At 38.9% G+C, this 12,055-nt stretch overlaps 1 protein-coding gene across 3 annotated transcripts in view; it reads right to left on the bottom strand.

Annotated features, from left to right (window-relative positions):
- Positions 1-11,596, bottom strand: part of CPED1 (cadherin like and PC-esterase domain containing 1) — a 313,276-nt gene extending 301,680 nt beyond the window's left edge. The window contains exons 1-2 of one of the 3 annotated variants that reach the window (XM_033193921.1): positions 11,254-11,596; positions 10,295-10,775 (exon numbers count right to left, since the gene is read on the bottom strand). In XM_033193921.1, coding sequence (XP_033049812.1) covers positions 10,295-10,543 — 249 coding nt within the window. In that variant the 5' untranslated portion in view covers positions 10,544-10,775; positions 11,254-11,596. Of the gene's footprint in view, positions 1-10,294; positions 11,146-11,253 lie in introns of all 3 variants that reach the window. The other 2 variants (XM_033193920.1, XM_033193919.1) reach the window with 2 other exon arrangements.
- Between the last annotated feature and the right edge of the window lie 459 nt (positions 11,597-12,055).

Raw genomic sequence — 12,055 nt, forward strand, 5'->3', positions numbered from 1 at the left:
GGTCCAAAATCTTAATCTCTTTCCTCCTATCTGCACTCAGCTCACTCCTCCCCATCCCCAGCTATAACATGCTGTTCATCTCAGCAGCTCAGATTTAAAAAAAAAAAAAAAAAATCCGCAAAACTAAGGACTTGCCTATAGATAAGCAAGTCTGACGTTGACTGATACATCAGCCTCCCTAAGTTTGGTCTTGATTCAAAAGATTCATTTTACTTTGAAAAGGCAACAGCTTAGAGGCTGGGGGATAGAGAGAGAAACTCAACAAAGCTTTCATCTCAGATTATTTCTTATCTAAAGACTTATGTTCATTGCAGCAATTACTTGTTGCTCACTGACTTTGTGAAGGCCAAATGTTAGGGTCTATAGGGTCCACAGAGATGAGTGAGTCTTCAAGGAAATTAAATAATAATTATTTTCATAGTTAATATTTATTGAGTGCTTTCTATCTGCCAGACACTTTAAGTGCTTCATGTGATTTATCTCATTTAAGGCTCATGTTAGCCTTGGGGAGTTGGTGATAATACATCTATGTTCAGGTAAGGAAACTAAATCCTAGAGAGGTCAAGAAATGTGCCCAAGGTAACAAGTTAACAAATGGTATTAATTTGAAAGCAGTGTTCATGTACTTAACTATTCTACCTTCCCAAATTTATTAGTTTCCTAGAGCTGCTGTAACAAAGCTGGATGGTTTAAAACAAGAAAAGCTTACTTACTAAATCTCATAATTCTGGAGGCTAGAAGCCTGAAATAACAGTGTCAGCAGTTCCTCTGAAACGTGTGGAATCCTTCCTTGACTCTCGAGTTTCCGGGGGTTTGCCACACTCTTTGGTGTCCTTCAGTGTGCAGCTGCATGACTCCAATCTCTGCCTTCAACATTACATGACATTCTCCCTGTGTGTCTCTGTCTTCCTATGTTGTCCTCTTCTTTTTATTTTTTATTTTTTATTTTTTATTTTTTTTTTCGAGATCTAATTTCGCTCTTGTTACTCAGGCTGGTGTGCAGTGGTACGATCTCAGCTCACTGCAACTTCTGCCTCCTGGGTTCAAGTGATTCTCCTGTCTCAGGCTACCGAGTAGCTGGAATTACAGGTGCCCACCATCATATCCAGCTAATTTTTTGTATTTTTAGTAGAGACCGGGTTTCACCATGTTGGCCAGGCTGATCTCCAACTCCTGACCTCAAGTGATCCACCCTTCCAAATCTCAGCCTTCCAAAGCTGGGATTGCAGGTGTGAGCCACCACGCCCTGTCTACCGTCTTTTTATAACACCAGTCATATTGGATTAGGGACCACTTTATTCCAGTGTGGCCTCACCTTAACTAATTGTATCTGCAATAACCCTATTTCCAGGTAAGGTCACATTCTGAGGTACTGGAGTTTAGGGCTTCAACATATCTTTTCAGGGACGGGGTACACAATTCGACCATAACACCAATGAATGGAGTTAGCATATGGGGCTATAATAAAATAGAAAGGACATAGGTCTCAGTCCACTCCTGTCCTCACTATCAACTTGTTATGTTACTTTGAGAGAGCCACTTTCCTTCTGTGGCCTTCGCTCTCTTCACTTAAAAAAGATGTTGAACTTAATCATCTCTAACTTATTTGCAGTTCTAACATTCTAATGTTCCTTCATTTATAAATACTTACAATGAAACATAAGTTTTATTAGGGATGTTTAAGCATACATCCATTTATGGAGATAAGGGCTGCTATGATGAAGGAGGTGAAACTTCATAGGTTCTTGAAAGTTTTAGGAATGATCATGAAGATTTCTAGAGGCATTGACTAGGGTAGGCTCCCTGGAGGAGACTCCTGACAGAAGGAGAGATGTGGGAGTTTAGAGAATAAGCTGCTGGTTGGATTACGGATTACACGTAGAGACAGGGTGGAGATAAGGCTAGAAAAGTATGTTGGAACATGCCTGGGTCAGGATGGTTTCTACTCAATTGAGTGCGCCCAACGTTACAACTCCTGAAGGCTTTCAGCAGAGGTATTAATGAGACCTGTGCACAGACTGCGTAGAATATGCAGGCAGATGGGGGGGGTAACTGGTTAAATCACCAAATGAGTCTAGGTTAGTGACAACAAGGACACAGCATTGAGATTGCAAAGGTAGACGCTAAGATATTGGAATCTGATGAACTCTTATTTGAACTAATTTGGAGGACCAGAGAAAATTCCACTTTACATAGCCATAAAGGCTGTGCTAATGTGATATTTACTAAAATTATGATAGTATAAAAAAGGGCTAAATGCACAGCATGGTCCCAGAGAGAAATTAGAAGTTAGAGCTAAAAAAGGAGCACCATGTCTACAGGCAATATATAAACCACGAGGAGGAAATCTAGATCTGGGCCAGATGCCAAGGAGAAGAGGAAACAACATGCAAGCTGGTTGAGACTAATGTTTCTGAATAAGGGCTGTGAACAAGGCAAGAATGTTTTGGACTTTATACAACAATGTAAATATGATTAATACTACTTAACAGTATACTTACAAATGGTTAAGAGGGTAAATTTTATAATATATGGGGTTTTTTTACCTCTATTAAAAAATTTTAAGGATAATTCTTTTTCTTTTTTTTCTTTTTCTTTCTTTCTTTTTTTTTTTTTTTTTTCTTTTTTTTTTTTGACAGGAGCTTGCTCTGTCACCTAGGCAGGAGTGCAGTGGCACGATCACAGGTCACTGCAGCCTCGACATCCCAGGCTCAAGCAATCCTCCCACCTCAGCCTCTCAAGTAGCTGGGGCTCCAGGCACATGCCATCAATCTCAGCTAATTTTTTTAAAAAAATTTTGTGGGGATAAGCTCTCTCTATTTTGCCTAGGCTGGTCTTGAACTCCTGGACTTATGTGATCCTCGTGCCTCAGTCTCCCAAAGTGCTAGGATTACAGATGTGAGCCACCACTCCCAGACTTACTGAAGAAGAAGGAGGAGGAGGAGGAGGAGGAGAAGGAGGGAATAAAAACCTGAAGAATGTTGTGGCCTTTCTAATTTGGAGCTGGCCATGTGGCTCAGTGGCAGGTCTCAGATTTGGTAAGGAGCCAGGCCAGATGGATTTGGTGAGGAGCAAGGTATGGGGAGGGAGCAAGAAATAACAAAGGTGTAAAGCCTATGCATCTAGGAAAACGGTGGTTGGGTGTCAGGTCCTATTCATGGAAATAGGGAGGTTAAGAGGAATCATTGATTTGGGCATGAAGTTTGTGAAATAAATTATTTAAATTTTTGTAGTATTTTAGAATATTCTAGAAAAAGGTAACAGGAATTTGAAGAGGTAGGTGATATGTCATCTGGCCAAGGGTGAAAATTAACAATAGGCAAAATTGGTACATTCATCAAGGAAAAGTATAAAACAATGCAAAGTTCCAAGAGCCTAAGGTTGGAAATGTCTACCTGTGTCATCGGAGAGAGGAAATGAATTTGAAAGGAGACCACAAGTTTTTCAGGATAACCTTGTTGTGTTGTGGAATTCAAAAAGGAAATTTCAAGAAAGAGTCACTTCCCAATAGCAGAAGATGCCTCAGAGAAGAAGGATGTTTTGGTTACTGTAGCCTTGTAGTATAGTTTGAAGTCAAGTAGCGTGACGCCTCCAGCTTTGTCCTTTTGACTTAGGATTGTCTTGGCAATGCGGGCTCTTTTTTGGTTCCATATGAACTTTAAAGCCGTTTTTTCCAATTCTGTGAAGAAAGTCATTGGTAGCTTGATGGGGATGGCATTGAATCTATAAATTACCTTGGGCAGTATGGCCATTTTCACAATATTGATTCTTCCTATCCATGAGCATGGTATGTTCTTCCATTTGTTTGTGTCCTCTTTGATTTCACTGAGCAGTGGTTTGTAGTTCTCCTTGAAGAGGTCCTTTACATCCCTTGTAAATTGGATTTCTAGGTATTTTATTCTCTTTGAAGCAATTGTGAATGGAAGTTCATTCATGATTTGGCTCTCTGTTTGCCTGTTACTGGTGTATAAGAATGCTTGTGATTTTTGCACATTAATTTTGTATCCTGAGACTTTGCTGAAGTTGCTTATCAGCTTAAGGAGATTTTGGGCTGAGACAATGGGGTTTTCTAAATATACAATCATGTCATCTGCAAACAGGGACAATTTGACTTCTTCTTTTCCTAACTGAATACCCTTGATTTCTTTCTCTTGCCTGATTGCCCTAGCCAGAACTTCCAACACTATGTTGAATAGGAGTGGTGAGAGAGGGCATCCCTGTCTTGTGCCAGTTTTCAAAGGGAATTTTTCCAGTTTGTGCCCACTCAGTATGATATTAGCTGTGGGTTTGTCAGTATGGCAATTCCTCAAGGATCTAGAACTAGATGTACCATATGACCCAGCCATCCCACTACTGGGTATATACCCAAAGGATTATAAATCATGCTGCTATAAAGACACATGCACACGTATGTTTATTGCGGCACTATTCACAATAGCAAAGACTTGGAATCAACCCAGATGTCCATCCGTGACAGACTGGATTAAGAAAATGTGGCATATATACACCATGGAATACTATGCAGCCATAAAAAAGGATGAGTTTGCGTCCTTTGTAGGGACATGGATGCAGCTGGAAACCATCATTCTTAGCAAACTATCACAAGAACAGAAAACCAAACACCGCATGTTCTCACTCATAGGTGGGAACTGAACAGTGAGATCACTTGGACTCGGGAAGGGGAACATCACACACCGGGGCCTATCATGGGGAGTGGGGAGGGGCAAGGGACTGCATTGGGAGTTATACCTGATATAAATGATGAATTGATGGGTGCTGACGAGTTGATGGGTGCAGCACACCAACATGGCACAAGTATACATATGTAACAAACCTGCATGTTATGCACATGTACCCTAGAACTTAAAGTATAATAAAAAAAAAAAAGAAGGATGTATATTGAAAATACATCATTAGATTTGGTAATAAGGGGTTCACCAAGAGAGCTTTCAATAGAAATGACCAAATGCAAAGGATAAGGAATGGGGAGGGGTGACCAGGAAGTATATGCAAACAGAACGAGTTACAGTTTCTCTGAAGGGAAGTAGAGAGACAGGGAGCATATTGTATTAGGTTGATTGCCAGGTATGAAGAAAACTTACTGGTTTATTAGTTCTACACATGTTTGCTGGCAGGAGGAAAGATCTGGAATTGGCAATATTATAAGTAACAGAGGGTAACTGTGGAGCCAATTTTGGAAAAGGTTGAAAAGCGGGTGTTCAAGAACACACATGGAAATTAAGATTTGGCAAAGAAGAGGCATTTTGAAGCAGCTTACCAACTGGTCTTCCTGCCTTCAATTCTACTCCAGTCCATTCTGCAATGTGTGTTCGTACTGTTCTCTAATACACTTATCTATTTATGCCAGTCTTTGCTTAACATTCTTCAGGGATTCTCTGTTGCCTTTGGAATAGAATCCAGACTCCTTATCATGTGCATGTTTCCAACATCCAGACCCTGCTGAATTTTCTACTTTGTGTATTTGCCTTCCTGCTTCCATCAGTAACAACAACAACAACAACACACACACACACACACACACACACACACACACAGCATAACTAATACTTTGAATTCTCCAAATATATCAGGCTATCTGGCTATTTCATTTCTTACTTGCATATGTGGGCTACTCTGCATGTAATCCTTTTTTCTTTCTCTACCCTCTCTAGTTCCTTCCCAACATTCAAAAAGTTGTCTTGTAATTATCAGTTTCCTCCCACCGTGTTAATTTACTTGTCTGTCCCACAGAAGCTTGTATTCCTGTATCACTGGTATCTCATAAGGAGGCTAATACACACAAATTGTTCAATAAATATTTACTAAATGAATGAAAAAGAATGAATAAATGAAAGGTATCAGGAGGAGAAAGGGTAGAGATGAAGCAAGGTTCTGTGGGGGATTTTTTTTTTAGTTGAAGAGAAGGATTCTCAGTGAGATAATTACAAAATTTTTATATAAAATAAGAGAAGCCTCTTCCCAAGACTGCGAACATTTTTGCTGGATTTTTGGTGGATTTCTAGAAAGCAAAATTATCAAACTACTGTCTCAGTAGTGAGTAGATCACATTGCCTCATCTACCCCTCTAGTGGGCATTACTCGCCATTGTTGTGGTCATCAAACTAAGGACAGTGTTTTCACAGACCTGGAAGCTCCTACTCACAGTACTGATTGAAAAGGAGGGTCCACCTCACCTTTGCACCTGCAGGACGACACCCATCCAGGGGCTAGCTTCTCTAGTGGCTGCCCTGAGAAGCCAAATAACTCAACCTGTAAGTACGATGAGAGGGACTCCAATCAATAAAAGGCAGGAGAAGATATCAGGAGATAAACTGCTTGCCCTTTCTGCTCCTTTTGTGCAGCACCTGCACTGTGACGTGGTAGTTGAAGAAAGCCTCTCTGGAAATGATTTGCAATAATGTACTCCCTTGTGTTTGCTCTCCCTTCTCTGTTCGTTCCTCGCTCTTGTGTCCCTGAGATTGCATTCTCTAATAAAGTGTTAGCATGCAAGTATTTGCCTCCAGTTCTATTTCTAGAAAACCTGGGTCAAGTAAGGAATTTTTAAGAAATTTTCAAATGTTAAATATATTATTTACTATTAGAATTGCAAACAAGATTAATTAGATCATTTTCAATGAGAACATCCACTTATTTGCATTGGGCTGTGTTTGGATCCTTGAGAAAGCAGATGTCATATAGAACAGTCACTGAAAGAGAAGGGAGAGTCAAGAAGATATGGGAAATGAATAGTCAAGCAACAGTCAACAAAATAGTAGTTCTCATTTTGGAGCCATCAACAGGAGGTAATCAGAAACACATGGCTATGGTGAGTATAAATGTATTCCCCAAATAGCAAAGTTTCCATTAAAGGAGCATATACTAAGGAGATTTTCTTTCATTGTTTCTGTTTATAATTTAATGTGCTTCCTGTGTTATGAAATGTTAAACTGTTAGATGCTATAAAAATAGATAAATCTAGTGAGTGACCTACTTTGATGAAGACAACACATCTATGTTTATATATTAAATTGAAATAATTTTAAGACTTGGCAGATTGTCAGGCAATATTCAGACTACTGATGTTGGGAGAAAACTCTGAAGAAGTGACAAAAATGCATCTGCTTAGCCAAGCCCTTTGGATTTTTCAAACGGAAAAATGAATTAAAGTTTGGCAAGAAAGAGGGAGAGTACTTCCTCACTATGGAAAGTTGGCATATACTATACCATGATTTCAATCCATACTGAAAACAGCTTTACACATTGAATCAGATCCCATGTGTAAAAGTGTGCAGGGTAAAGTCACCCATGATCAAATATTTGGTAGTACAGAACCTTCCATTAGGAGGCTGATAAAGTACCAAAGGTCTTCTCATGGACATAACTGCAACAAAAAAGACTGGGCAATATGTATTACTTAGTCAGTGAATAAAACCTCTGATCCAAGAAGTTTTTATTTCTGTATATTTACTTTGGTTTCTGAATGTTTATCCCTGCAAACACCAAAACATTCACTGAAACACTTGTTCTAATATGCTCAGTTGAAGTCTTTAATTATGATTTTTTCCATTTTAGGTTTTTAAATCTAGATCCAATTTACACATCTTGGAGGGGCAGTTAGTTTAACATGTAAACATACTGGCTGTTAAGCATTTGTGGTGGTTCTTAGGATGTTTTTAGTTCTGAGTATCTGACAGAAATCTATAATTTCCCCCCCAAAGATCTGCACATACACCTACATTACAGTATTTTGCATAAAATGCCATGGATGTATACATTTTATACATCTAAATACATTCTGGAATCCATGAACCCTAGGTCAAAATCAGTTGCTTTAAGTAACTTTTAAAAACACTTAAAGCAAAGATTTGAGTAAATAAAAGTAATAACAAAATCCAAAATTTACAGATAGAAATAATGCTACTTCTATAAAATGCCTCAAAGCTAATTCTAGGTTTTCAGGAAACCTATATAGCGTCTAATCAGCTTTTTAAAATGAACTTCACAAATAGTTACTTTAGAAAATGATCAATATATTGATCCCAAAGGCTTTCTCTCTTCATTTTAGCCATCTGAAAGAATATCTAATAATTTAAATTAGAATATGATTTGACTCTTTTTTGAAAACATATACTATAAGTAGAATTAATTTGTGTCTGGTTTTAATTAACATGTGTATGATACTTTCTTTCTCGCTTCCTTTCTGTCTCAAATAAAAAGTGGCTTTAAACCAGGGGCTGGCATAGGTTAAAAATGGAGTGACATGGCTAATGTTTGGAAATCTACTTTTCATATCCACTGGGCTCCTGAACTTAATTGTAAATTTAGAATCTTGCTTACAGTTAAAATACTTAAGACTGTGAATCATTTGTAAACCAAATTCAACATGTGTTTGGCATTTTTGGTGAAGAAAATTCTCAAGTGAATGTTTTACACCAGCAGCCAGCAAGTTTCAGATGGTTTATAAGTAGTAGGAGATTCAAAGTTGAAATAGAATTTTCTATGACAGCCCACAAATAACAGCTAACATATGCCTAAATTACAAACAAAGCAGGAATCACACAGAGTGAAGGAAGGGAATAAGAAAGCTGTAAGTTCATGAAGAAAACCTTTTCATCCAAAATTCTTAGCAAAAATTTTAGGCATTTAATAAGAGAAAAACTATCTCGACTATTTTTGAAGAAATTGCATTTCTCAATATTAGAAACTAACAAGAAATGACTTTAACAGTCACAGTTTACATCCATTTTGACTGTGATGTATTCAGGAAACAAAAAAAAAGTTAATGCTAGTATAAAGGAACAACAACAACAAAAATACACATTCTTTAATCACTTTACTGTGCCTAAAAGTAGATGTAGAATTTCAGTTGCAGTTTTCATTTTAAAGTGTTCCAACTTTTATTATCCACTATTCCTTGTCATAAGATAGTTCTTGGTCAAGATGTTTCTTGGCATTACGGATAACAAATGAAGTCACTTAAAAGTTTCAAATTTTCTTTGTTTTAACTTAACGTTATTTTGTATGTCCATAAGTTTTTGTAGTTGTGGTTTCAAAAATTATTACAAGGGCTTTGAATTTACTTTTCTTTAGAGCATCAGCCCTGTAGTAGGAACTAAGCAGCTTGATCGCTATTGCTCTGGGGATGCATCATGTCACAATGCTAACCATGTGGCCTACCTAAATGGCACTGAGTGTCAGGCTCCTTGTTCATAAAATGATAACAATCATATCTACTGTACGTGTCTCACAGGGCAGTAGTCTGAAACAAAATAAATAAAAGGGTTTTTAAAACAAGTGGTGCTGCTCAATTGTGGAGGTTTTGGTAATAACGGTAGCAACAGAGCTGGATTTCAAGTGGAAATTCTACTTCAAATGGTAACCGGCATCATAAGATCGACCAGAATCTACTGTAGATATAAGATGCTATTTACAGAACCCTCAATTACGTTGCTACAATAGTACTTGTTGAAACATAAAATTTAGTAGCTTTGCCACCATGATTTTTTGTGTGTGGATTTTTTTTCTTTGTTCATGTTGTTTTACACTTGACTATTTTATAGGTTATTATTTCACTGATAGGCATGAGGAGAGTGGTATATTAAAATAGAAATCCTGTGTTACTTCGTGTGCTTTTTGTGTTTTTTTCAACATTTGACGAGTAAGATTAGTAAGTTTATCTGAATAGAATAAATATAGAATAATCTGTATTTCCCTGATCCTATAAACAATAAAACACAGTGTATCAATTCTTTTGAAGAAATATATTACACTATTATTTTAAATACTTTTGAAGTAAATATATTGCTTTAGAAATTTGGTCACCAATTAAGAATCGATCTAGCTAGTTACAAAATGAAACTTTGGAGAATCTTTGAGTCTGGAATGGTCTGGGCACTCATACTGACCACCTTGAGAAAAGAGGTACTCAAGGTTTATCAAAGTTTTTGAATCTTTGATTTATGTTTTTGAATTGTAAATCCTCAGATCTCTTAGAATCCTGATATTGTAGAAAGAATCCACGTCATTTTATGCCTCCTCCAAACTGTCTACTTCATTCCACTGAAATGAAGTGAAATCCTAAGAGACAAAGTAAGGCCAGAACTTTCTGGAAGTAACTATAAGAAGTTGAAGCTTACGTAACGTGTTTCCCTGTCATCAGGTCACTCTCCAGGCTGTTTACACTCTGGATCCCTTTCAGACCTCATGGAAGTTAATTTTAGTTTTATAGAAAGGACAGAGAGGCAGATTGCTGTCTTTGCAGAAATTGTCTCCATTAAGCTTGTGAGAGTCTTACCTTTCTGGTTTCCTGGGCATTTCCAGAGAGAAGGAAGCACTGTTTGTCCTGAGAGAATCCTTTCTTGCATCTGTTTGCCTGAGTTTCAGTGGATGTGTGTGGTACAGCCCCAGGGGCAGGGGCTGTGAGCTTCCGAGTCCCTCGGAGGGTCAGAGTCTGGTAGAAGAGACAGATTGCCACCACCAAGCCCACCAAGAAGGGTCGGGGGCAAAATCGCCGACGACAAGGGAACACTGGGCGACAGACCATGACCAGTTCAGCTTCACTTGGCCCCTGTCCACGTTGCGGGAAAAGTCATAGCAGCTATTTTTTTGTCAGCATAAAAAATACTAATCTGTCTTCTTTTTCCACAACACCAATCAAGTTTGCTTCATCCCTGCTTAAGAATTTTCCAAAGGGTTGTGCCAAAGAATCATAGGTCCCGAAAGTCTGCGGCATTTAATAAGAGCTCTTCCATGGATGACAGTCAAAAGTGGATGACCTGAGTTTAAAAAAAGACATCAAATAATAATAGTTGTAACGAATAACCTGAGTGTACCCCAGGCTGCCAAACTGTTGCTTCCAGTAATGCCTTATTTTCACATCTTTAAACTCACAGTAAAGGAGTCCGACTCTGCCTCAGCTTTGCAGGAAGAGAGAAAACAACACCAAAGTAAATCTGGAGTCTGAAAACAGCATTGAAGAACGCAAAAGATTAAAACCCAAAGTGTCTGTCGCACAGCTGAACTCAGGCCAGGTTGCCTTAGCAGTTCCTCAATTTTCCTCCGGTTTTAAAGCAGTCTTGCTTTCAGCCTTTTGTATACTTCCCTTCATTTAGTTTTAAATTCCCACTGTCCTGTAAGTATTCACAGCTTTTACCATAAAAAGGGCATACGCAATTTGAATGGACATGGTTACTGTCAGGGTTTTTGCTTGAATTTCTTTCATTCCGTCTCAAGTTCAAAGTTCTATGTACTTACTCAGTTTTCATCCTTTTAGCCAGAAAAAAAAGTTTCCATGATTTCCTAATGGATTGCTGATCAAAACCACTCGGAAGGAAACACCCAGTCGTATGACTCCAATTCATCTCACACACACACAGACACACACACACACACACACACACACAGAGACACACAAACACACGCGCCCGCCCGCTGCACGCCCGGCGGGAGCAGAGGACCGCGGCATCGCAACCACCCGGGCCGGGCTGGCGGGGCGGAGCTAAGGCCGGGTTCCTCTGGCCGTGGGGGCTGCTGGAACAGCGCTGTCAGCTCTGGGTCCGAAACTGTGGGCTTCCCTACGTTGGAAACAGCAGCTAGCATTTCCCCAAATGAGGCTGCCCACCCAGAGCTGCAGAATTTAGAAACATATCTGATGTCTGATCCTGTATGCAACTTATTTTTCCTAACACAGAATTGGAAAAACAAATATCCTAGCCAACTGGTGACAAAGGTCGAGAATGAGACTAAAGTGGACTCCATGAGTGAATTGGGATATTCTTCACTCCAGGGAATTGTGGTTACTCTTCTGAGGATAAGAGGGTCACAAGTACTGTCTGGACCTCAGACGGCAAGCACCAGAATAGCTCAGTCGTCTCTCTGTGCCTTAGTATCGAACTCAGATCACGGATGTTCTTATTACTCCTTTCCTGGACTAATTAGTTGGGTCTTTCAATGATCTGATGCTTTATGGCCTGACATTTTGCTCCTAAAATGAGTTGATTATAGCCGGTGTTGGGGGTAACTTTTGCCCAGTAGAAAAAGGTACACAGTGGGCTTT

This window comes from Trachypithecus francoisi, unplaced genomic scaffold (genome assembly GCF_009764315.1).
Source record: "Trachypithecus francoisi isolate TF-2019V2 unplaced genomic scaffold, Tfra_2.0 Lachesis_group4, whole genome shotgun sequence".
Taxonomy (NCBI): Eukaryota; Metazoa; Chordata; class Mammalia; order Primates; family Cercopithecidae; genus Trachypithecus; species Trachypithecus francoisi.